General features: G+C 48.8%; 2 protein-coding genes across 7 annotated transcripts in view; one reads left to right on the top strand and one right to left on the bottom strand.

The window, feature by feature from the left end:
- DGKE (diacylglycerol kinase epsilon) overlaps positions 1-3,922 on the bottom strand; it is a 30,025-nt gene extending 26,103 nt beyond the window's left edge. For 3 of the 5 annotated variants that reach the window (XM_005693177.3, XM_018064088.1, XM_018064091.1), the window contains exon 1: positions 2,750-3,602. In XM_005693177.3, the coding sequence (XP_005693234.3) occupies positions 2,750-3,357 (608 nt within the window). In that variant the 5' untranslated portion in view covers positions 3,358-3,602. Of the gene's footprint in view, positions 1-2,749; positions 3,603-3,636 lie in introns of those variants that run through there. The other 2 variants (XM_018064090.1, XM_018064089.1) reach the window with 2 other exon arrangements.
- C19H17orf67 (chromosome 19 C17orf67 homolog) overlaps positions 17,154-26,323 on the top strand; it is a 28,544-nt gene continuing 19,374 nt past the window's right edge. For both annotated transcript variants that reach the window (XM_013971849.2, XM_005693090.3), the window contains exons 1-2: positions 17,154-17,242; positions 18,159-18,259. In XM_013971849.2, the coding sequence (XP_013827303.1) occupies positions 17,188-17,242; positions 18,159-18,259 (156 nt within the window). In that variant the 5' untranslated portion in view covers positions 17,154-17,187. The remainder of the gene's footprint in view (positions 17,243-18,158; positions 18,260-26,323) is intronic.

Raw genomic sequence — 26,323 nt, 5'->3', positions numbered from 1 at the left:
AACATACTCTGCCATGGGTGAGGTGGAAGCCGGAAACACAAAAAAGACAGACGGCTACAGGGAAAACAGGACCCAACACAGTGCCTGGCACAAAACAGATGCTTAGCATGGGAAACCTAAATAATGACAATGGGACCAAATTAAAAGTCCTTTGTCACTTATTCTGTAGTTTTTAACTGGGTTGCAGGTTTTAAAATCAGTTATCACATGGCCCTTTGAAATTCTATCTAATGGAATAGTCTTCATGGTTCACTTGAAATCTTGGACTTCCTAAGAATGTGAGGCAGTCACAGAAGGAGCCCTCCCCAGGGCTGGATAAAACCCAAAGAAGGACAGTCTGGTCTGTGTTTCAAGGTTATAAATATTTAGTTTCTTTATCTGAAATATCTCATTCCTGCAGAAGGTCACAGCAGACTGTAATCCTACATAAAATGATCAGCTAAAATAAATCAGAGCACTGCAGAATACTTACTATTAATATTTCAGGTCACTGCCCCTTTCTTCTGGGAATAATAAACATTTCCTAAATTGTAAAGAAACCATTTTTACCACGGGTTAAGGGTTCTAGCATGCTAGGGAGAGACTGCTCAGTAACCCGGAGAACAAGCTAAGGAGGAAAAGGAGGTCTTTAAGGACAGAGGCTCATGTTTAAGAAGTACATAAATATAGCAGTAATTCTTAAGCTTTAGAATCACCTGCAGGGCCTGTTAAAGCAAAGATTATTGGTTCCCAGCCCAAGTTTCTGATCCACTGGGTCTGGGGTGAGGCTAACGTTGCCAGGAAAAATAGAAGATGCTCAGTTAAATCTGGACTGTAGGTAACAAATAATTTTTTGGTTTAAGTATGTCTCAAATAATGCAAATATTTTTATTTCATTTTGTGTTAGATGCAAATATCTGGTTTTTTATTCTGTGTGCTAATCTAAATCTGTGTTAGAATTTGCGTTTCTACCAAGTTTCTGAGTGATACTGATGCTGCTAGTCTGGGGACCTTATTTCAAGAACCACTGACACATAGGATATTATGTCATCATCAAGAAGGAAAAATTAGGGGCAGGGATGAGTAGATTAGGGAAGGATTCCTGGAGGAAAGGGCACAAGACAGTCATTAAGGATGCCAAGAAGCTAGCCAGGAAGAGGATACTTCAGCCTTGAGGAAAAGAAGGGTAATATGAAAAGCTGGTATTTAAAGGAAACCACAACCAGCCTGATGTTGCTGGTGCATAAAGCTTAATGCAGACAGTGGTAGATAAGACTAAAAGGGCAGGGACGGTCCAGAGAGCACAAGGACCTTATATACCATGTTAAGCACCTGGAGTTTATACTGAAAGACCATCACTGTAAGTGACGGGGGTTATGGAAGGGTTTTAAACAGAGACCCCATCAGATATGTATTTCTAGAAAGATCACTTAATTGGAGAATCAGAGCACTGTGATTATTTGCTAAGGAGTAACTGAAATGCAGTTAAGATATTTACAGAAATCATTTTAATCTAATTCTGCACAGACAAAAAGAAGGGAAGGAAATAATACTTAATTCATGCCTTCATTTAAACCAATCCCAATTCTCTAAAAGTTTAACTAGCAAGAGAATTACAAAAAAATTTTAAAAAGATACTGGTAACTGAGCTCTCACTGAGGCCAAAAGGACACCTAAATTTGAAAGATATCAAGTAAAAATGGTTATAAAACTGTAGTTGTTGAAAGTATATTTTAAAAGTCTTAATCTGATGTGTAAGATGTTAGAAATAATTGTTGATATAACAGTGCTCATGCTAATTTAAAAAAAGGACTTTTAAAAACAAAATACAAACAAAAAAAGTAACCTGCTATCTCATGCCAGTTTTCTATTTCTGTTCTTAAAAACATGGCTAGGGTCTTTTCAACTTGTCAGAAACAAAATCCAACACAGTGAAGATGTCCAGACTTAAGGCAGAGACAAGACTGTATTGGAGGTTAGAAATTCTGAAGGCCAATTCTATTTTACCACTGAGTAAAATTCTCTATCAAATTCTCTCAAATGTAAAATGAATTAGCACAGATAATCTGCAGAGAAGCATCCCCTTTTATTACCAATGTCTAATACAAGCAAAGAACAGCTTCACCTATTTTCAGACAATATTTAAGTACACAAATGTGTATTTAAAAGCTATTAAAATATTCTTGGCTTAATCAAAGTCCCTTGGCTAAGATGCCAAAGGTCCTGAAAGACCATCTGGCAAAAGGAGTATTCCTTTAAGTGTTCTTTCGGAGTGTGCACTATAGCACCAAACCTATATTAAAAAGAGATACCTAAAGTGCTGCCCTGGAAGGACACTAGTTTTCATTGTACATTCATAATACAAAACCCAGGATGAATCAGTTTTGCAATTTTAGGGATAAATTAACTGGTCCATACTTCATTTTTCTTTATGCACAATGGAGCTAATCAATAATTAGCAAAAGTTAAAATATAACCTACATTGGCCATAAAGTCTGCAGCACTTAGAGACCTCTGGATGAAAGTTAAGAGCCAAGTTTTATTACCCAAAAAGGGCAGGCTGGCTAAGGAGTGTGGGCCAGAAGCACTCGACAAATAACTACTGCAAAGCTGCCTCGTTCTACCATTCCAGGGCTATATATTAACTTGTTTCCTCTAAGTGGGCAGGTGAGGTCTTTTGTGGCGATCAAAGCAGGCTGCTGACACCCACTTTGAAAAGCTTGACTCCCTCCAAGCACTGTGGGGCAATGAGGACCCACCGAAGCCGTACCTGTAATCGCAGAGCTTGGGCTGGTTGCCGCACTGCTGCTTGCAAACCACACAGTAACTGCACAGGGGGACGTTTCCCCGGATCCAGTGGTGGGGCATGGCGTCCACGGCCTTGCTGTCACTCTTGAGCATGATCTCCTTGCAGGGGAAGCGCTTGTCGGCCTTCTTGAGGCAGCCCTCGTCCACGCGCAGCCCACAGCAGTCGCAGAAGGCGCCCTGCAGGATGTGCTGCGCGCACACACAGCAGTAGGTGGGCTGGCTGAACAGGTCCGTGTCGCGCCAGCCGTGCTTGCTCTTGCGGAAGATGTCCCTGCGGTGCAGCTGCCGGCGCGACCGCTGGACGCTGCACCAGAAGGTGATGAACACGGGCAGCAGCACCGAGCACAGCGTCCACAGGACCAGGTGCCCGTCCGCAAACAGGCTGGCGGGGGGCGCCGGCCGCTCCTGGCCTTCCATCTTTTCCAAGGACGGCGTCTGACTAGGAGAGAAGCGGGCGGGTCCCCCACGATCTCGCCGTCCCCCTGCACCCTCCCTCCCTGTCTGTCCAGGTGACCGCGCGCGCCCGGCCTTCCCCACGGCCGGACCCCGGAGCCTCAGGGTCACCGACATGCCTAGCCGAAGGGTCGGCGCCCGGGGCCGTCACGCTCCCCTCCCGCGCCCAGTCCTCGCCAGGCCGTGGGGAGGGGGGCGACCCCACTGCGGAGGCCGCTCCCCACGAGGAAGCCGGCGCGGCGCCTGGCCTTGGTGCGCCGCGGTGCACGGGCCTCGCCCGCAGCCGTTAACCCAGGCCCAGCACACGCGCGCCTCGGGGGCTCAGGGCCCCACGGGCCCGCCCTCCGCGCGGCCTCGGCGACCAGGGCGCCCTCCCCGCCCGCGCGCCCGGCCTACCTCGTGTGGGGCTGGGGGCTCGGCTCCGGGGCCCAGGCCTCCGGCCTTGCTGTCGCTCTCGCGTCGCCGCGAGTCTCGCCGGGTGTGCGGATTCCGCGGGAGAGGCCGGCACCGCCGCGGCCACCGGTTACGGGGCGGGGCCTCAGCCGGAGTGCCGGGGCTGCGAGGAGGTGTGAGGTGCGCCCGCGAGGCCGCGGGGCCCGACGGGGCGGTGCCTGACGGGGCGGCGCTAGACCGGGGGGCGGGGCCTCGGCGGGAGCGCCAAGGGCTGCGAGGAGGTGTGAGATGCGACCGCGAGGCCGCGGGGCCTGACGGGGCGGGGCCTCGACAAGGGGAGGGGTTAGATCGGGGGGGGACGGGGCCTCGGCAGGAGCGCGGGGGCTGCGAGAAGGTGTGAGATGTGACCGCGAGGCCGCGGGGCCTGACGGGGCGGGGCCTCGTGGACAGGGAGGGGCCTCCCGGGCGGGGCCGGGCTAGATTGAGGGCGGGCCCGTGGGCGGGGTTTCGGGAGGACAGTGGGCGGAGGAACAGTAGAGGGGGCTTTAGAGTCTTCCAGAGGCTATGGTTTTTCCTGTGGTCATGTATGGATGTGAGAGTTGGACTGTGAAGAAGGCTGAGCGCCGAAGAATTGATGCTTTTGAACTGTGGTGTTGGAGAAGACTCTTGAGAGTCCCTTGGACTGCAAGGAGATCCAACCAGTCCATTCTGAAGGAGACCAGCCCTGGGATTTCTTTGGAAAGAATGATGCTAAAACTGAAGCTCCAGTACTTTGGCCACTTCATGCGAAGAGTTGACTCATTGGACAAGACTCTGATGTTGGGAGCGACTGGGGGCAGGAGGAGAAGGGGACGACAGAGGATGAGATGGCTGGATGGCATCACCGACTCGATGGACATGAGTCTGAGTGAACTCCAGGAGTTGGTGATGGACAGGGAGGCCTGGCGCGCTGCGATTCGGACACGACTGAGCGACTAAACTTGAACTTGAACTTGAACTTTAAGTGCAGCCTGGTGGGCTGCAGTCCATAGGGTCGCTAGGAGTCGGACACAAAATGAGAGACTTCACTTTCACTTTTCATTTTCATGCATTGGAGAAGGACATGGCAACCCACTCCAGTGTTCTTGCCTGGAGAATCTCAGGGACGGGGGAGCCTGGTGGGCTGCCGTCTATGGGATCTCATGGAGTCGGACACGACTGAAGCGACTTAGCAGCAGCAGCAGCAGCAGCCTGTGATCACAGGGAGCTCTGGCATGAATGATTTATTTACACAGTATACATTTTTCTATGACCTATAGCCTCACCCCTCCTCACTATCAAAAGAAGGTGGAACCTGATTTTTTGAATATGGAAAGGGAGAAAACTGGCAGTTTTGAGTGTGCTATGTACTGATTGAAGGGAACAATCCGAGTCAAAAATTGGTGGCTGTTGCCTGCGCTCTTACTAGTTGCTTATTAGACACACACTGGCTGTGGGCTCTCTATGTGCCAAGCACTGTGCGAGGAGCTCCAGCTCTCTTGGAGTGCCGGGACTGTTGAAATCTGCCTAACAAGGAGAATTTGGTAGCCTTTTTTTAATGACTTACAGCACCTTAGCTTCCATCTTTGCACTTAGCAGGGGCCATGCTGAACTTATCATGCCCATTTTACAGGTGAGGAAAGCCAAGGTAAGGAGAGGTTGAGAAATATGCTTGATGTCATCACTCAGTGTTGGGACTGATATCACCTTAACTTCATCATTGAAGTTCAGTTCAGTTCAGTCACTCAGTCGTGTCCGTCTCTTTGCGAGCCCGTGAACTGCAGCATGCCAGGCCTCCCTGTCCATCACTAACTCCCAGAGGCCACCCAAACTCATGTCCATTGAGTCGGTGATGCCATCCAACCATCTCATCCTCTGTCGTCCCCTTCTCCTCCTGCCCTCAATCTTTCCCAGCATCAGGGTTTTTTCAAATGAGTCAGCTTTTCACATCAGGTGGCCAAGTACTGGAGTTTCAGCTTCAACATCAGTCCTTCCAATGAACACCCAGGACTGATCTCCTTTAGGATGGACTGGTTGGATCTCCTTGCTGTCCAAGGGACTCTCAAGAATCTTCTCCAACAGTTCAAAAGCATCAAGTCTTCAGCGCTCAGCTTTCTTCACAGTCCAACTCTCACATCCATACATGACCACTGGAAAAACCATAGTCTTGACTAGACGGATCTTTGTTGGCAAAGTAATGCCTCTGCTTTTTAACTTGCTGTCTAGGTTCGTCATAACTTTCCTTCCAAGGAGTAAGCGTCTTTTAATTTCATGGCTACAATCACCATCTGCAGTGATTTTGGAGCCCCCCAAAATAAAGTCAGCCACTGTTTCCACTGTTTCCCCATCTACTTGCCATGAAGTGATGGGACCAGATGCCATGATCTTAGTTTTCTGAATGTTGCACTTTAAGCCAACTTTCTCACTCTCTTCTTTCACTTTCATCAAGAGGCTCTTTAGTTCTTCTTCACTTTCTGCCATAAGAGTGGTGCCATCTGCATATCTGAGGTTATTGATATTGCTCCCGGCAATCTTGATTCCAGTGATCTTGATTCCAATCTTGTGCTTCATTCAGCCCAGGCTTTCTCATGATGTACTCTGCATATAAGTTAAATAAGCAGGGTGACAATATACAGCCTTGATGTACTCCTTTTCCTATTTGGAACCAGTCTGTTGTTCCATGTCCAGTTCTAATTGTTGCTTTCTGACCTGCATACAGGTTTCTCAAGAGGCGGGTCAGGTGGTCTGGTATTGAAGTTAGCATCAATCTAAATGATCAAAGCGGCTCCCCTGGTGGCTCAGTGGCTTCTTGTTGTGGAGCACAAGCTCCGGGGCACGCAGGCTTCAGTACCTGTGGCACACGGACTCAGTTGCCCTGTGGCATGTGGGATCTTCCTGGATCAAAGATCGAATCGGCGTCCCTTGAATTGTGAGGTGGATTCTTAACCAGTGGACCTCCAGGGAAACCCAAGGTGTGATCTTTAATCACCGCCATTGGCATCATCTAAAAATGTGGGTTCCCAGGTCATCAGATCCCTGGATCAGAATTGTACTGGAGTTAGGAGTCTACCCTCTTAACAAGCTCCCCAGATAATTCTTTTATTTATTTATCCAAACTTTTGTTCGGTTTAAATTGTGAAATGTATATATCACACATACAAAAGATTTTTATAAACCATACGCACAGTTAAAAAAATAATAAGCGCATGTATAGCCGCCATGTAGGTTACTGTATGGAACATTAAGAGCCTTTCCTGTGCCCACCTGATGGCTATGCCTCCTCCCCCAGCAGGAAACTGTCATCCCGTTTTTTGTGTTCTCCATTCCTTGCTTTTCTTTATAGTTTTATCCTTCCTGAAAGTGTCTCTACACAATATACTTTTATTTAAGCCCAAGCCTGGCCCTGTCAGGAAGTAGCAGTGAAGCCAGTAATACGTGAGGGCTCCCAGGACGACAAGATACACTGAGCTGGGTCCTGACAGAATCTGGGCTGTTTCCTTCCTGAGAAGATCCCACCTGGAGAAATCAGTGGGGGTGGGCTTGGGGAAGATTGTTTATCCCCATGGGGGTCAGCTGGGCCGGGCTGTAGTTTGAATATCTGGAAAAATATGGCTGGGGAAGGGGATGCTTTCTAGTTTTGCTTCTCAGCTCGGTAAGACTTCCTCCAAGGTCTTAGAAAAAGGTCCGGTAGAATGCTGCTCAGGGAAGAATGCGTATCTTTAGCTGATTCAGGCAATGCGCGTGGTCATTAAGATGAACAAGATACAGACGGTCTGTCCCAGGCTTACTGCTGCCTGTCCTCAGTGTGTCTCCGGGTCGTGATGCCAACCTGGACGGCCTGTCCTCCATGTCAGAACACAGAGGTCGTCTTGGGATCCTCCTCGCCGCCCTCCTGTCTGCGTCTTCTGCTTCCTGGGTCCTGTGGCTTCCCCTTTCTTGGTGAGTTCTCTGTGGTTTGTGGAGCACATCCTTCAGTAGCTTTGAGAGCAAAGGTACATGGAAGCATATTTTTGAGTGCTTGTATGTTTACAAATGTCTTTATTCCGCCTTCTATACCTGATTGTTTATCTGCATGTACAATTCAAAGTTGGAGAAATTTTCCTTCACACCACTGAAGACAGTGCTCCATTTCTGCTTTCTTTCAGTGTTGCTGTAGAGACGTCTGAGTGTTGCTGATGGGCCTCCCTGGCGTCTCAGGAGGTAAAGAATCCACCTGCCAGAGCAGAAGACACCGGTTCAATACCTGGGTCGGGAAGATCCCCTGGAGAAGGGAATGGCTACCCACTCTAGTATTCTTGCCTGGAGAATTCCATGGACAGAGGAGCCTGGTGGGCTACAGTCCATGGGGTTGCAAAGAACCGGACAGGACTACACAGCTAACCCACACCATTAGATGTCTGATGTTATTCCTGATCCCTAGAATGTGACTTGTTTCTGCTTTCCTGAAGCTTGTAGAATCCTCTCTTTTTCTTCAGTGTTCTGAAATTTCACAAAGATGTGCCTTGGCATGCGTCTGTTTTCATCTGTTTTGCCAGATTTGCCTGGCGCTTTCAGTCTGGAAGCTCGTGTCCTTCAGTGTTGGAATTACTTTGTTGATTTCCTCCTCTTTACTATCTGTGTTTTTTTGAAACTTCTGTTATCTGGATGTTGGACCTCCTAGACTGTTCTCTTTTTAAAATAGACTTTATTTTTTAGATCAGTTTTAGATGCACAGCAAAATGGAGCAGAAAGTGCAGAAAATTCCCTTATATCCCCTGTTGCCCCACATGCACACCCTCCCTCATCATCAACGTCCCCCACCAGAGTGGTGCGCTTGTTACAACAATCGATAAACCTACGTGGACATCGCGTCATCACTGAAAGTCCACAGTTTGCAGTAGAGTTCACCATTGGTGCTGCGCATCCGCTGGGTTTGGACAAATGTATGATGACATGTATCCATTATTATTGTTCCAACATAGGACAGTTTCACTGCCCTACAAATCCTCTGGGTTCCGCCTGTTCCTCACCCCTGGTAACCACTGATCCTTTCCCTGTTTCCATAGTTTTGCCTTTTCCAGAATGTAATACAGTTGGAATCCTAAGGATATGCAGCCTTTTCAATTGGCTTCTTTCATGTAGTAATGAGCATTTAAGTTTCCTCCATGTCTTTTCTTTTTTTTAAATGTATTTTAATTCGAAGCTAATTACTTTACAATATTGTATTGGTTTTGCCATACATCCTCCATGTCTTGATAGCTTATTCCTATTTAGTGCTAAGTAATAGCACTTTAAATTTAGGGCTAAGTAATTGTCTGGATGTGATACTATAGTTTATTTACCCTTTAACCTACTGAAGGACATCTTGGCAGGGTCTAGGTTTTGACAGTTATGAGTAAAGCTCCTAGAAATATCTGAATGCAGTTTTGTTTGGACATAAGTTTACAGCTCCGTTGGATAAAAGTCCTCTCTGTAAACATTCTAAAAGACTTCCATAGCTTTATTTTTGAATATTTTTATTGAGTTTTTAATTTCTAAGAACTTTATTGTTGATTTTTTAAAAATGAACGTTCCTTTCCTACAGCATCCTATTCACACCTCCTGGGAGCAAAATTTTTCTCCCATCTCTCCAAGGCTACTGTGTGTGTGTGTTTCCTTTTATTTTGTCTGTGATTACCCCAAGTTGCTTTCTCCTGTAGCTTCGTCTTCATCTTCCACATCAGAGTCTTTCTCAGATGTCTGATGACCCTCCTGGTGAGTCTTTGGCATCTTAAGATTTGAGAACCACGGCCAGAGTGTCTCTTTAGCCCTCAAGCTTGTCATCCCAACTGAAATCCCACAGAGAAAAACAGCACATATTTCAGTAATTTTTTTTCTCCAGGAGAATTGGAGCTTTTCTGTTCTAGTTCCAGGCTTTGCCCTTTTCCTGAATGAAATATGACAGAGGCCTTGGAGGTGGTTTCACGAGTCAGTCAGTCCACGCGCCATCCCTCGTCTGTTTATTTGTATTGTCTTACATTCCCATGCCTTTGCCAGGGCCGCGGTCTTTCCTGTTTAGTTAGGCTGGAGAGGCGCTGGCACCAGCAGCCAGGGACCTGGTGAGACCTTGGCCGTCCTTACCTGCTGGGCAGATGTAAGTCGAAGCCAGTGTCCTGGCCCAGGGCAGATTTTACAGCCCGCCTGGAAAGGGTCCTGTTCAAGGCCATTGTATTGCTGCTTCAAAGAGGAAGGCGTGTGTTTGCGCAGCAGTCCTGAGGCTGTGGGAAGAGAAACCCAGGACGTGGGGTGCAGAGACAGCAGGGGAGAGGCAGGAGATGGGAAAAGCAGCTCCCGCTTAAAAGGAACCAGATCTTCTTTTCTAAGTAAAGATGTACTTTATTTCAACAATATATAAAATTAATTTAATATGTATTTGGTTAATCTCAACATCATTTGGTCATTAAGGTTTTTTTTTTACAGCCTTTCTGTCATGTGTCTGAGAATGAGGAAGTTTTACAAAGATAAATAAGAGTGACTTCACAGAGGGGGAAGAATAATAATAACATTAGTAATAACAGTAGTTTCCAGGTATTAGTTACATCTGTCAAGTTCTTGACATATTCTTTCTCTTTAAAGTCTTAAAACATGTTAAGAGGTAAGTTGTATTATAATTCTTCCTGTTTTTTAAAAAAATTAATTCATTTAATTGGAGGCTAATTACTTGACAATATTGTAGTGGTTTTTGCCATACATTGACATGGATCAGCCATGGGTGTACATGTGCTCCCCATCCTGAACCCCTCTCCCACCTCCATCCCCTATTCCTGTTTTAAGATAATGAGCAGACAGTGACTTGGACAGTCAGGAATGCGTGCAGCGTCACACAGCTTCAGTGTAGCACAGGCAGTGTTTCTGAGCCAGGATTCAAGCTCAGGTCTATGGATGACTCCACAGCTCACAGTCAGGACCATTGTACCACTCGGCCCACACAGTAGGTATTCATTCATTTTTGAATGAAGCTCTGGCAACACCCAATTATTAACTTGGACCCCAAAGCACCCAGATTTGCACATGCTGACCATCCCATCACACCCCTGACCAATTTTATTTCCCTGGGCTCCAAAATCTCTACAGACAGTGACTGCAGCCACAAAATTGAAAGATATTGCTTCTTGGAAGGAAAGCTATGACAAACCTAGGCAGCATGTTGAAAATCAGAGACATTACTTTTCTGACAAAGGTGCTTACAGCCAAACCTATGATTTTTCCAGTAGTCATGTATGGATGTGAGAGTTGGACCATAAAGAAGGGTGAGCGTGAAAGAATTGATGTTTCCAAGTTGCGGTGCTGCAGAAGACTCATGAGAGTCCCTTAGACAGCAAGATCAAACCAGTCAATCCAAAAGGAAATCAACCCTGAATATTCACTGGAAGGACTGATGCTGAAGCTGAACTCCAGTACTCTGGCCATCTGATATGAAGAGCTGACTTATTGGAAAAGCCCCTGATGCTGGGAAAGATTGGAGGGCAGGAGGAGAAGAGGGCAGCAGAGGATAAGATAGGTTGGATAGCATCACTCAGGCAATGCACATGAATTTGAGCAAACTTCAGAAGATAGTGAAGGACAGAAGAGCCTGGTGTGCTACAGTCCATGGCGTTGAAAAGGGTTGGACATGACTTAGCGACCGGATAACAACAGCATCAGTTATCTGTTGTCAGAGTAATGCTGTGTAACAAACTGCTCCTAGCTCGTTTGTGCACACTTCCCGACTCAGGGATCAAACCCTCATCTCTTACGTCTCCTGCTTTGCCGGGTGAGTTCTTTACCAGTAGCACCACCTGGGAAGCCCGCTCCCTAATTCTGTGACTTGAAGTAACAATCATTTCCTGGTGGCTCAGATGGTAAAGAATCCTCCTGCAATGAGGGAGACCTGGGTTCAGTCCCTGGGTTGGAAAGATCCTCTGGAGGAGGGCATGGCAACCCACTCCAGTATTCTTGCCTAGAGAATCCTATGGACGGAGGAGCCTGGTGGCCCACAGTCCATGGCTCACAAATAGCTGAACACGACTGAGCAACTAAGCACAGCACACACAGTCTCAAGAGCCTGCAGATTATTGGGAGCCTCTGCTACAGGCTGTGGGAGCTGGAGGGCAGCTGAGCAAGGCTGGCTGGGCTGGGTGGGTCTGCTGCCGGCTGCACATCAGTGGAGACACTTTCCATGTGAACTAATTCTGAGACCAAGCTTGAAGGACGGCAGCTGTCTGGGGAAAGCTCTTTTTGCAGCAATGACTGCAAAATGCAGGAGGGCGCACGGAACTACACAAACACGTTTCCTGCCTGTTTGTGCCATGTCTGCCACCCTCCCACTGTCCAGAGCCCGGCACTTGGCCGGGCCCGAAGTTAAGGGACAGGACTGCTGCGCCATATGGTAAAGAGCACAGATGTGCAGTGGCGATGGTGAAGAACTGATGCTAATAATTCAGGCCCCCTAGCCCACGCCTAACATCTCATGTAGTGTGCCTGTGAATTAACATGTGGGTGGGTACACACGCAGTTTATGGAGGTACTTTATGAATCGTGTACAAGAATCATATGTACATGAGTTTGTAGTCTAGTGGAAAAGAAAGAGCAAAAAAAAAACAAAAAAAGGAAAACATAAAAGAGAAATTAAAAAGAAAACAACTATGAAAGGAAATGTTAGTATTTATTTAATTGGCTCTGGGCCTAAAGAATGCGGACACATTATTATTCTCTTGGGGCCGGTTCAGCAGCTTTCTGTAGTTAGAAAGGAAAGATGTCCTCTTGTTTCTGAAGTTTCTTCAACTCACAGAATTTGAAATCACTGTCTTACCCTATTTAAACACTATGTGGTGTGATTATGTTGAGAACTTGAGGATGTTGGCTTCATCACCGATCCTTAAACTTTGAAGAATTTCTTTTTAAAAGAGATGGGAGGGCTTCCCTGATGACTCAGTGGGGGAATCAGCCTGCCAAAGCAGGAGACGTAGGTTCGATTGATCCCTGACCCGGGAGGATCCCACATGCTGCAGAGCAACTAGTTAGCCTGTGCTCTAGAGCCCAGAAGCCGCTGCTCCTGAAGCCCATGCACCCTACAGCCTGGGCTCCGCAACCAGAGAAGCAGCCACGGTGCGAAGCTCTCGCATCACAGCTAGAGAAAGCCCGCAGAGCAACAAAGACCCAGCACAGCCAAAAATAAGTAAATGCAAATTTATTAAAAAAGAGAGAGAGAGATAGGAAACCGATACAAATGAAAATGTCAGGGGTCAATGGCACCCCACTCCAGTGTTCTTGCCTGGAGAATCCCAGGGACGGGGGAGCCTGGTGGGCTGCCGTCTGTGGGCTCGCCCAGAGTCGGACACGACTGAAGCGACGCAGCAGCAGTAGCAGCTGTGAATATGGGTGGTAGTATCCTTCCTTTGGGGCTTCCCTGGTGGTTCAGATGGTAAGGGATCTGCCTGCAATGTGGGAGACCCAGGTTCAATCCCTGGGCTGGGAAGATCTGGAGAAGGGAATGGTAACCCACTCCAGTACTCTTGCCTGGAGAATCCCATGGACAGAGGAGCCTGGAGGGCTACAGTTCATGGGGTCGCAGAGAGTCAGACACGACTGAGTGACTAACTCTTTCCTTTTCCTATTCTTCCTTTATATATTCTTCAGTCAGTTCAGTCGCTCAGTCCTGTCCGACTCTTTGCGACCCCATGGACAGCAGCACGCCAGGCTTCCCTGGCTATCACCAGCTCCCAGAGCTTGCTCAAACTCATGTCCATTGAGTTGGTGATGCCATCCAACCATCTCATCCTCTGTTGTCCCCTTTTCCTCCTGCCTTCAATCTTTCCTGCCATCAGGGTCTTTTCCAACGAGTCAGTTCTTCGCAGCAGGTGGCCAAAGTATTGGAGCTTCAGCTTCAGCATCAGTCCTTCCAATGAACATTCAGGACTGATTTCCTTTAGGATTTAGGATTGACTGGTTGGATCTCCTGCAGTCCAAGGGACTCTCGAGAGTCTTCTCCAGCACCACAGTTCAAAAGCATCCTCCTTTGACACTCAGCTTTCTTTATGGTCCACCTCTCACATCCATAGATGACTACTGGAGAAACCACTCTTAAATGTTGTCATGCCTCAGTATTGATGAGGGCCTTCAGATCAGTTTAAAAGGTAGGAGAACAGTCTGAGGCACTGCAGCGCCGTCTCTCTCCACCTCCCATGGATTCTCTGGTGTGGTTGGCAGCTTATGGAATAGTGAACCTTGGTGGCCTTGTCTTCCCCTGACCTTGGCTGTCCCAGGTTCTTCTCTCTACTCTGCCACCTTGTGGATTTGGGGGGAACTGTGCCTTCTGCTGTGAGCCCTGGTGACTCATCTAATTGATGCTCCCAGTTTCCCTGGAGATGATCATAGGCAAACAGAAGGAAATTCTCCCCACCAGAATGACACTCCCAAGATGATCTTGCTCTTTCAGTTTTGCCATTGTTCCCTTTTGTGAGATGATATCCCCAGAGCCCCACCTGAAAGGCACTTGAATGACCTGCCAGTATCACACCCGGGTGGCTTTTCACCTGAGACCTTGAAGCAGTATCCCAGGGCGGGATACAGCCTTTCTCCAGTAGCACTTCTGTCCACTCAAGGGTCCCTCTTCTTTCTGTTTTTTTAAGTTAGAAAAGTAATCCAGGCTTACTTAGAGTTTACAATCCAATGGAGGAGACGGATTTTAAAAAGCAAACAAAGACAACATTTACCTGTTTACAGGGAGTGCTATGAGGTGGACAGTCGTAGTCGCAGCAGGGAAACTTCATTACGTAGGCTGGTGCTTGCTTGTGCAAGGGAAATTACAGACAGATACCTGGAGACTGAGAAAAACCCAAGAACAGGGAAGGAGAGCGTGTGCAAAGGTCTTGGGTGGGAGAGAGCTTGTGAAGTTGAAAGTAATGAAGTGTAGCTAGATTGGCATGAGCTGGAGGGGTGTGCTTGGACTGGGTTTGGAAAGGACCACAGTCCCTGGTAATGCAGCATCCTGTAATGCATCGTAGGGATTCTCATTCTGTTCTGAGCACAGCGGGACAGTAAAGAAGGATTATTAAGCAGGGAAGTGATGAGGCCCGATTTATATTTTGTGTTTCTGTTTTAAGAAGACTATCATTATTGCTACATGGAGAATGGATTGAAGCAAACAGGGAGGGAAGCTGGGAGACCTCTTGGGAGATGGGTACAGGCAGCTGGGTGAGAGGTAATAGTAGCTTAGATTCTGGTGGTGGCAAGCGAGATGGAAGAAGGCAGGCCCACGTGGCTACTGAGCACTTGAAATGTTCAGGTGTTAAAGCTGTGGTACAGAAAAAAAAAAAGAATGTGAACTATCTCACTGTTTATCTCGATTACTTGTTGAAATAATAATATTTTGGATATTTCATGTTAATAAGTATAATTAAAAATTATTATCTTTTTTTACTATAAAAATGTGGCTACAAAAAAAATGTAAGTTATGTATTAGTAGCTTGCATCTGTGACTCACATTATGATTTTATCGGTCAGTGCTGATAAAGCAAATAGTTGCCAAATTAAAAAATGCTTTTTCCCTGGTGTCTCAGATGGTAAGGGATCTGCCTACAATGCGGGAGACCTGGGTTCGATCCCTGGGTTGGGAAGATCCCCTGGAGAAGGAAATAGCAACCCACTCCAGTACTCTTGCCTGGAAAATCCCATGGATGGAGGAGCCTGGTGGGCTACAGACCATGGGGTCACAAAGAGTTGGACACGACTGAGCGACTTCACTCACTTTCACTTATAGTAAATTTACATTGGGTACATAGAAATTTCTAGCTAAGTATAAACTTTTTTTTTTGGCCCACAGACGATATTTATTTGGTATAACAATTCAGCTAATGTTTGCTCTAAGAATAAAAAGAATAAAAGGCTTGACAATGCACATAAAAAACCAAGGTGTTTAGTGTGACAAAAATAGTGCTCCTAAAATTTCTCAATAATTACAGTTCTTGAAAACTGTATGAAAACAGAAGGATGTTAATAGCAACAGAGTACATAAAACCAAACATAAAATATTGAGCAAATTAACATATGAGGTGACTTTGCTAACAATGCATGATTTTTTCCTCTTTGTTTATACTCTGTTCAGACTATTTTTATACCAACAGAATGGGCAGAACACTTTGGTTTAATATCAGTTACACAAATTAGCATAAACTTGGACCACTACCGATAGGAGGCTGTTTTCTTTTGAGTGGGCAAAGTAACCACACAAACATAAGATCCCTTCTCTGAACTGAGAATTTTATCCCAATCAATGCCAAGTACCATCCACACACATATTTTATAATATATTTAAAATTTTATGTAATATATATTTGGTGATTTGGATTTAAAAAGACTAGCTTCCTGAGATTTTATTATCTTAAAAAAAATATACTTCAGTATGGAGCGAGGCTGCTTATAGATTGATAGCATATTGCCGGAGCCCTTCTGGGGGCATAATGGGAAGAGTGCTGGGCTTTAAAGGCAGAAGAATTTGGCTGGACTTCTGCATAACGTGTGAACTTGGACATTATTTCACCTCTCTGAGCCTCACTTTCTTGTTTATAAAAAGAGGATGAGCTATGCAGCTCATTCCCTACGTGGTAGGTATTGTTATTTCTTTTGTTCAGGAGAAGAAACTGAAGTTCAGAAAGGATAACTGAGGACTTCCCTGGTGGTCCATCGGTTAAGAATCTGCCTTCCAATGCAGGGGACACGGTTCGAATGTGGGTCCTGGAAGACCCCACATGCTGCAGAGCAACGAGATCCCCTCCTTCTCCCCCACACATACAACTACTGAGCCCAGCCCGCGAGTGGCAGCTACTGAAGCTCTCTCACCTAGAGCGCGTGCTCTGCAGCAAGAGACCCCACGGCTGTCACTGCAGTGAGAAGCCCGCACGGGGAAAGGAAAACCCGGCACAGCTACCAATAACAAAACGTGCTTTTAAGAAAGGAGAGCGGGTAAGTGACTGATGGAAAGTTACGATGCTAGAAAGACATAAACCCCAGGCATGAACCCTGGTCTATCTGGCTCCAAAGTCAGCTGAAGAAAATTTTCCCCTCATCAGGCTCCTGGCTAATTTCCATGCCGACCTCTGAAATTATTGGGGAGGTCAAATTAGATTGGTGAATGGGCTTTGGAAAAATGTCATAAAATATGCAAATGTAAGAGATGATTCAACCTCAGTGAAACAATAGGAACATGAACAGAAGCTACAGATAAACACAAGCCACTCCAAGATGTCTATGTATCTGTTTAAATGAAATGGTTGTTGCATGTTGCTCTGTCAAATTCAAGCTCTGAAAGTCATCTGACAGAGGGATAATTTCCTTCCTCAGGACGAAAATTTATAGGAATTCGGAGGAAAATATTTTGGTGATCATAATAAAAACTTCGAGTCAGATGAGTTTTGCATCATGCTGTGAGCGCTGTGAGTCAAAGAACACACAGCGTTTGGGCCGGATGTGGCTTCCTTCAAGTAGGCTGGCTCTCTGTGGGGGGATTCATTCTGCGACAGGCAGAGAGGGCCCAGCAGGATGAAGGGGTTCTTTGTGCTTGCGCTGTCTCTCACCTTGCTGATTTTCTTCTCAGGTGAGCATTAACTCCCGAAACCTATTTCTATGCTGACAAGATAAACTGGACTAAATCTATTTTATATTTTTAAAGTATTTTTTTCAGAATTTCAAATAATATCTAATACACAATAAGTCAATGCTCTTTTTTCCTTAAGAGCGGGCTCCCAGAATTGCTATCATAAGGGATAAATTTTTTTTTTAAAATCTTTAAATGTATTAGAATACTAATTCTCAAAAATGCTGATCAATCTTAAAATTTGACATACATTTTTTTCACCTCTTTTGGGGGGAGGGTGCTGTGCTGCCTGGCTTGTGGGATCTTAGTTCCCCGGCCAGGGATTGAACCTGGAGTTCCCTGCAGTGAAAGTGGAAGTCCTAACCACTGACCACCAGGGAATTCCCTTGATATACTTTTATTATGATAATATCTTTTAGAGTTTGTGTGTGATTATCAAAATTTGATTTACTTTAACTATAATATCTGTTTTGAGGGATCGTGGGTGCTTACCAAGTTTAACATAATCTTCTTGTCATGGGGGAACCTTCTAGTAACAATTTAAACTTGATTTAGTGTGTTGAGGCTTTGAAAGAATCTCACCAAAGCAACCCTGAGGGATAAGACACACACTGATCAGGAACCTGAAGGAAATGTGTTTAAAGAAATATATCCATTAAAGTAATGGCCACTTTTAGAGGAATGGGTCATCGCAGTAGGTAAATACGTCTTAGTTATGCAGCCTTAGCCATCTTAGGGGCAATTAAAAATTCCTCTCTGAGCCTTTGGGAAAGCCAAGCCCTCTGAGACAGGTCTCTGTGAAAGAACTTTTGTGTGCGGACCCAAATTGGACTTGCAAATGCTTGGCCTTGGACGGCGAAATGGCACGTGGATGGGGGTGCCTGAGAGTCCCTGAGGTCCTTCCTGACTTTTTCAGGGGCCTCTCCCATTCTGACGGAAAAGCAGGCCAAGCAGCTCCTGAGATCCCGGCGCCAGGACAGGCCGAGCAAACCCGGATTCCCCGATGAGCCCATGCGGGTGAGTTCCAGGCAGGCTCTGAGCTGTTTGAAGGGAGAGGGAGGTGGCTGGAGTGCTTGTTCAGGGCGTTAGATGGAGACTCTAGAGCCTCAGGTGCAGGGTGATCACCTTCTTCTCACACGTTCTCTCCCAGAGGCGCCAGCCCCACTCCCCTGCTGTTCACACACGCTTTGAATGGAAACAGTGCAGCCCCCGCTGGGGGTCCAGGATCCCAAGTGGGCTGTTGGGTGGCTCCTCTGAACGGGAGGCTCGGGAGCTGTGCCCCGAGGCTGGTGTCAATCTGGTCTTCTCCCTCTTGCCTTGGGCCCCGGGCAGGCTGGCCCAGCGTCTCGGACCAGTGACGATGCTCTATCTGGGCAAGGCAGAATCTCTGCCCTGCTGCCACCAGCTTCTGCGCTCGCCCCATGCCTCTGACTTCAGGCTGGGGCCTCGGCTCAGCCCTGCAGGATCCTGGTGTCCGCCTAGTTTTTCTGAACCAGGAGCCCCTCTCCTGCCTTTATTTTGTGACTTGTGCTGGGTGCTACAAGACCCTGCCACCCTGGCTTGTCTCGCCTTCCCATGACCGAAGTGCTGACATTCCCACTCAGCTTCCCAGGTGGCTCAGTGGTAAAGAATCCTCCTGTCAAGGCAGGAGACATTGGTTCCATCCCTGGGTGGGGAAGATCCCCTGGAGAAGGAAACGGCAACCCACTCCAGTGTTCTTGCCTGGAGAATCCCATGGACGGAGGAGCCTGGTGGGCTACAGTCCCATAGGGTCGCAAAGAACTGGGCCCGACTTAGCAACCAAACAACAGGTGAAGGTGAGCAGCAGCGATCCCGGCAGAGTCAGCATGTCTGTGAAGCTGTCTCTGCGGCCCAGGCTGGTCCCCACCCTGCGTCCACTCCAGCCAAGCCCCACACTCACCTCTGTTCACTGTGTCTCTGCGACAAAGCCCCGAGGATCTGCAGCAGCACGGGCTTCGCTCTCTGCGGTATCCAGCCGGCAGCTGGATTAATCCCTTTAAAAAAGGCTCTCATTACCGTGCCCGCCGCGCAGTGGTGGCTGTGGGGAAACCGTTTGAGTGTGAATCTCCCCATTTTCCAACTATGGAACTTTGAAGACGTTCCCTGACGTTTCTGAGTACTCTTGATTCAATATTCTCGACTGTGAAAAGAGGGTAACAAATAGTGCTACTTATATTGCTATGATATCATTGTTATAAACAATAGCATAAAGCAGCTCCTTTGTGAGAACAGAAGAAGGTAATTCATACTAACGCACTTAAGAGAGTACTCAGCAAGCAGTAAGACTCCTCTGAGTACTAAGTACCAGCGACGAGGTGCAGCAAGGCTGCAGATGGTCCTCCGGGTTTCTGCTCCCCGCCGGTGGGAGACACAGAGAAGCCAGCAAAGCGCTGTTTCCCAGAGTCGCTTAGAAACCAAGCGAGGGCTTCAGACTGTGAAGGGTGGATGTCGCTTTGATCTTTTTGGTGGGAGAAGCCAGAGGCGGCTGGAGTCTCTGAGTGCAGGGGGACGGGGCTGGCGGGGGCAGACGCGGGAGCAGGGAGGGTGTGGGGACGCTGGACTTCTCGGTTCAGCGGAGGACAGTCAGAGGATGATCTGAGCGGGGGAGGGCAGACTCGGGCTTTGGGCACAGCGTTTAGAAGAGGTCCGGGACTGAGTCCGAGTCTGCCGGCGCTCAGAGGTGGGCATAAGCAGAAGACCCCTAGGGGCTCAGGAGGAATGTGAGGGGATAGGGCGGTACCAGGCAGGGGGCCACGTGAGCGCAGGGGACAGGGCTTGGGAAGGGGAAGGGTGGAGGGTGAGCAGGGTGCCTGGCTCCAGGGTCCCTCGAGGGCCCCAACTGGTTCTTTGTGCTTTGGGGGTGTTGTCTGGAGGGGCCGTTCCAGAGGCTCTTCCTCGTGGGCCCCGGAGGCTGGGGAGGCTGGTCACAGGGCGGGTTCAAGGCCCCCACAGGTGCCCGGGAGATAGGCTGTGCTCGGCTCCGGAGCGGTTTCTCCGCCGGCGTCTGCCCCGAGCTCTGATTGCGGGAGGGCGGCCCTGTGGGGACTGGAGGCGGTTTCGGCAGCAGGCGGGCGGGGCGCTAGGCTCCGCTTCCTGCCTCCAGCTTCCTTCCTCCGCCTGGGCCAGCTAGGCACCGTCTCGATTCTGTCCTCAGACACGGCTTGTTGTGGTTCTTCCATGCGCAGAATGCCCCAGAGCTCCTTCTCTGACTGTTTCCCTCTTCCCAGCTCCTGGTCATCATCAGCCTTCATCTGTGACAACCCTCCGCTTGCCTCCGGCTTTGCTATTTTCATCTGGCTTTGGGGTTTTGTTAATTTGGTCGTCTTTCTTAGGTTTGACCACCGACTCGGGCTTCCCAGGGGGCGCTAGTGATTACAAACTTGCCTTTCAGTGCAGGAAATATAAACGACTGGTGTCGATCCCTGGGTCGGGAAGATCGCCTGGAGCAGGGCATGGCGACCCACTTCAGCATCCTTGCCTGGAGAATTCCTTGGACAGAGGAGTCTGGCGGGCTATAGTCCATAGGATTGCAAAGAGCTGGACACGACAGCAGTGACTTAGCATGCACGCACGCGCCACTGACTCATGTTAACTCCTTGAACTTGCCTAATCTAGTTTCTGTGATTCTGTCTGGACTCACCCACCACGTCCTACGCATCCTGTGTGTGGTGCAGTCCTGTGTGTCCCTCACCAAGACACTGACCTGCGTCTAGCATCCTTAGCCACTCAGTCAAATTTAGAAAAGTGCTTGTTGTGACCTATAAATACGCAACAAAGCAGTTAGTAGTTAGTTTGTACCTGTAGCTCGCACACAGGGGTGATTTTGTTCCCCTGCCTCAGGGTCATTTGCCGATGTCTGGAGACTGCTTGGGTTGTCACAGCTGCTGTGGGAAGGGTTTACTATTCGCATCTAACAGGTTAAGGCCAAGACTGCTGCTAACTCTCCTACAGTGCACAGAGAAGCTCCCGCGACAAAACTCATCTGGCCGGAACTGGAACAGCGCCGGGGGCGAGGAAGCCTGTCTACAGTGCTGAACAACCTCTTCCTCTTTCACTGTGTGTGACTCTCACACTGTCACTCACAACTGCCTCCACCCACCCACGGTCCTGGCTGAACCAACAGTTTCCGGAATCACATTTTTTTTTTTTTCCTAAGGAGCGTGTTTCTTCACCTTCGGCTATGTGCTGGAATCAAATGGGGAGGTTAAAAATATGCCACCTGGGACCCCTCAGGGATGGGTGGCCTGAGGTGTGACATCGGGGAGTGGGTAGAGGCCCCCAGATGGCATCAGTGTGCAGCTGAAGCCCAGAACCACCAGCCCGGGCCTTCTCCGGGGACGCCTGCCACGGGTAACAGTGTGGAGCACGTTGAGAAAGCAGTTGAGGGCTGAGCTGAGTGGTCTGGAGAGTAGGTGGTTTAGTTGTTTAGAGGCAGGTGAGAGAGAGAGCGTGTGAGAGGGTTGAGTGGTCGAGCAGAGAGACCTCCATGCTTCCCAAGATGGGTTCCGAATTTCACTCTACGTCCGCCGTGCCCTGCCAAGCACTGGACCTGAGGCCGAAGACTAGACATTCTTCTTTCATTTGAGAAGCATGTGTCTGTGGTATGGATAAGGAAGAACCAGAGCCGTCCAGCCTGAGGTTATCTGGCACACAGGGTCTGAGGAGAGGGCCTCGAGCTCTGACCTGAAAGAGGAGGGAGGCTGGGAAGGCTTCCTGGAAGAGGCTCCACTGAGCTGAAGCTTGAAGGATGTGGAGTTTGCAGACAGTGTGTGGGTGGGCGAGGCGGGATGAGAGCGCCCCGCAGTGTGATTCCAGGCTATATTCTGTACAGATTCATTCTGGACTATGGCCTTTTGACTCGGGGTGAGTCCTTTCCTTTTCCTGGAGTAGCAGTTGTCTCTGTAAAATGCAGAGTTTGGCCCAGAGTCTGGCTACAATGTTCATCCCAGGCTTCCTAATCTAGAATCTGGAGAGAGCGTCAGGGCGACCATGTTCTGGTGCCAGTCAGCGACTGACAGGAAGAGCCCACAGCCCGACCTGGACTTGGCAAGGACCAGAGGGGCTTGTCTGGAGCCCCTGGAGGGGCTTGTGTCGGGGTCTCCCTCAAACGCCAGGCGCCCTCGAGCTGTCCCTGCTGCCAGGTGCCCGGCCTCCTGCGCTCGCTGCCTGGCGTGGTCCCCCCTGTGTCCCCACCTAGGTCCCCTCTGTGTCTCGCTGCTGACTTTTCCTTTCAAGGGGTTTACTGAGGGCAAGGTGAGCAAGACCAACCACCTGTTGTATAAAAAGGGGCAACTCAGCCCTTTTTAAAAATTACAGTATTTTTTAGTTGAAGTATAGTTGATTTGCAATGTTGATTTGTGCTGAGCAGCAAAGTGAGTCAGTTATATATACCTACACACATACATATATATATTCTTCTTTCTGTGCTACTTTCCATTACGGTTTATCACAGGATGTTGAATATAGTTCCTTGTGCTACAGTTAGTTGCCTTATCGTTTCGATTCACCCCTTTTAGCTGGCAACTGGTGGACGTCACCACCGTCCTAACCTGCATCGCTGTCGAATGTGAGCCCTGGGTGCAGTGACCTCTGTTTGTCAGCAGGTCACCAGGGGCCATGAGATGCACCCCTGGCTGCGTAAACCACACCTCATGGCTCTTTACCTTTTGCCGAGACCACTTTCTACCCTCCTTCTTTCTTTGTGCAAACGATTTACCTACATGTTCCTTTGTTAGGGATGGACACACGGTTCTGTGTGTTCAGGGTGGCAGATATTGTGTGTGTGTGTGAGAGAGTTTGTGTATGACTGTGTGTGTATAGGATATATATGTACTTGAGGGTGTGTATATGTGAAGATATGTATGTGACTATACGTGTGTGTGTGTGAGCGTTTGTGTATGACTGTGTGTATAGGATAGAAATGTATGTGAGGGTGTGTATGTGTGAAGGTATATGTGTGTGTAAGACTATACATGTGTGTGTGAGGGTTTGTGTATGACTGTGTGTATAGGATATATATATATAAACGTATGTGAGGGTGTGTATGTGTGAAGGTATGTGTGTGTGTATAACTATGGGTGTGTGTGTGTGAAGGTTTGTGTATGACTGTATGTGTATGAGGAAGTGTAGGCGTGTGAGTGTGTGTGTGCATGAGGGTGTGTGTGTGTGTATAACTATGCGTGTGTGTGTGTGAAGGTTTGTGTATGACTGTATGTGTATGAGGAAGTGTAGGTGTGTGAGTGTGTGTGTGCATGAGGGTGTGTGTGTGTGTATAACTATGCGTGTGTGTGTGTGAGGGCTTGTGTATGACTGTTTGTGTATGAGGAAGTGTAGGTCTGTGAGTGTGTGTGTGCATGAGGGTGTGTGTGTGTGTTTTGGAAAAGGCATTGCAGGATAACGTTTTTTCAGACAGTCTGGATTCCAGTTTCCTCTCTTTTGACCTTGAGTGTCTAGGATACATGGGATGATAGGTGATGAGCATGGAAGGTCCTCTTGGGGCCAGGTTGGGAGGTGCTGGCTGTCCTAGAGGAGTGGACTTTCATTCTGTACTGGGTGGGAGCCACAGGGGGTTTGAAGCGGGGGGTTAAGCTGGAGTGCAGGAGCCACTTAGAGGCTCAGGACACAGCCTCTTGAACTCTGGCCTTCAGGTCCCATTATCCACAGAACGTGGGATATTACGTTTTTGGACATGTTATGTAACCTGGAGCCTCTTGAACTCTGGCCTTCAGGTCCCATTATCCACAGGACGTGGGATATTACATTTTTGGACATGTTATGTAACCTGGAGATGGACAGGTGGGCTGGGAGAGATGAGCAGCATGGGTCTGTCCTTGGGAGCTGAGCCTGGAGACTCATGTGCTCAAAATTACCGAGAGACGGCCGGCGGGTTATTTCATTTTGTTTCTCCCATCTGACTGTGCACAAGAAAACCCTTTCAGAGAGAAGAGAGGCCACTGATGAGAGGAAATGGATGGTGCTTTGGGGAGGGATCAAGAATTCAAAATGAAAGCAAATGGGCAGATTTATAGTCGTCTCTCCTCAGAAGCGTCTGTGAAGCAATGTTTATATTCTTGACACTAGGCTTAAATATTGGCAGGTGTTGGCTTCTGTGGGATGATAGGTGTTTTGGAAGCAGGTTCAGACAAGCTTTGCCCACACATCCCGGGGGCTGGACTGCTTTGACAGCCTGTATCCTGCTGACTCATGGCAACAGCCGCTCTGTCCTGACTGTGTGGTGGGAAGGACAGAATAACGCCTTTGAAAAGATCACTGGGGGGCCCTCCTTGTGAGGAGGTCTGGCTTCCGCCTCAGAGGAGTGGGAACACCTTGCTGGCACCCTTGATGGAGGAAGGTGAGGACCAAGGGAAAGAGGAAGAGAGCAGCTCTGGGTAAGGAAGCTGGAAGTGTTCTGAGTGTCTGGAGGCAGCCAGGGAGGAAGGGGTGGAAGCCCCAGAGGCGGGGATGGGGAGAGGGTCGGGGTGGGATGGGTGGGGAGGTCAGAGAGGCCCACCTCTGACAGAGCTCTCGTGGCGGGAAATAGCCGACACATTCATTTTATGGCCTTGGCGTTGAGTTTGAACTTGTTTTCTGCTCTGTGACCACCCTCTGTGGCCCTCACCCCATAAGAAACGTCTGCTCTACGTAGCAACCTCGTGTTAGTGTTTCTCTGGGGGAGTGACAGAGGGCAGGTGTGTGCTGTGCAGGCTGAAGGTGGCTGATGAAAGGGGGAGGGACGCACTCGGATCTGGAAGCTGGAGTGATGGGGAAACGCGACCCCCAGATCTTCAGAGAAGTGGGGGAATTGGGTTCTAGATGTCACAGGAAGGCGACAGGCCCTCTTGGAGGGCTAGGATTCACGTGGGGACAGCCCCTCTGGGGACATCTGGGTGTTCGCTGAGTTCACTTACTCAGCTCTAGGATTTAGGACTGAAGGTTATGAAGACATCATGCTAGAAGTCTCCAGATGCTCAGGTAGGAGAAACAGCCTGAGAAGCGGAGGGAGACAGGGCTGTGTGGACAGAAGGGCTGGGCTTGGGGTGTGAGGGGAGAAGCTGGAGAAAGATAGTCCTGCGCTTTCCCTGGAGTGTGTCAGCAGTTGCGACTGCACTTCTGCTGATGGTCAGGGTTTGGGGGCTGAACTCTTAGAACTCCAAAAGTGGTCCCCAGCCCGGCTGGTGCGCTTCGCTTGGAAGCCCACCAGACACGCAGAGACTCAGGCTCCTCCCCACACGTGAGGGCAGACCTGAGCCGCAGGCTGGGGGCCCCAGGGGCACATCTAAGTGGGAGAAGTGCTGTCCTGGAGGGGCAGCCCTTAGCATCTACTCCCAGCGTCCTGGGGACTGGGAGCAAGCTGGCGCTTGTTTTGTTTCGACACAGGGATCCCTCTTGCTTCCCTCTGGGCTCTCTGCTTGAGTGGATTCCTGTTTTCCAGGACACCTGGCCCCTGGCTTCTGTCTCTGCTCTGTGGTTTCTGCTGCTCAGCCACAGTCTCCTTTGCTGGGTTCTTAGCCCTCGACAATCCTTTAAACATCGGAGCATTCCAGGGCTCTGCTCTCTGCCTCTTATAGTCCCCTAGTTGAACTATCACCTCTGCACACTCCGAAGTCCAGCCTGGGCTCTCTCCACAAGCTCCCTCATACAACTGTCTGCTTTTACACTGGAATATCTAGCCAGCAGCTCAGACCTAACTGCTCCCTGCCCTTGCCTTCCCCCTTGGGGTAAGGGGCTGGCCACCTCCTCCTAGTTGTGTGAGCCCGAAATCCAGCATCTGACCACTTCTCAGCCTCCCCTGCCACCACCTGAGTGCTTAGAGTGGGCCGAGCCACATCCTTTCTGGACCCCTCAGCTTCTGTTCTCAGCAGAACAGTGAGAGTCAGTTCTTAAAAAAGTAAGCCAGACCCCGTTTTCCCCCTGCTTAAATCCTTCCAGTGACTTCCTGCCTCGCTCCCAAAACGGCCGTGGTCCAACAGTGGCCTGCGAGGCCCTAGAGGTCTGCCCGCTCCCTCTGTTCCCTCCTTGACCTCCGCCTGCGTCGCATCCCTCTCCTCGCCCCACCCCTGC

Source organism: Capra hircus, chromosome 19 (assembly GCF_001704415.2).
Source record: "Capra hircus breed San Clemente chromosome 19, ASM170441v1, whole genome shotgun sequence".
Taxonomy (NCBI): domain Eukaryota; kingdom Metazoa; phylum Chordata; class Mammalia; order Artiodactyla; family Bovidae; genus Capra; species Capra hircus.
The sequence above is the reverse complement of the archived record's forward strand: the minus strand, read 5'-3'. Positions and strand labels throughout refer to the sequence as shown.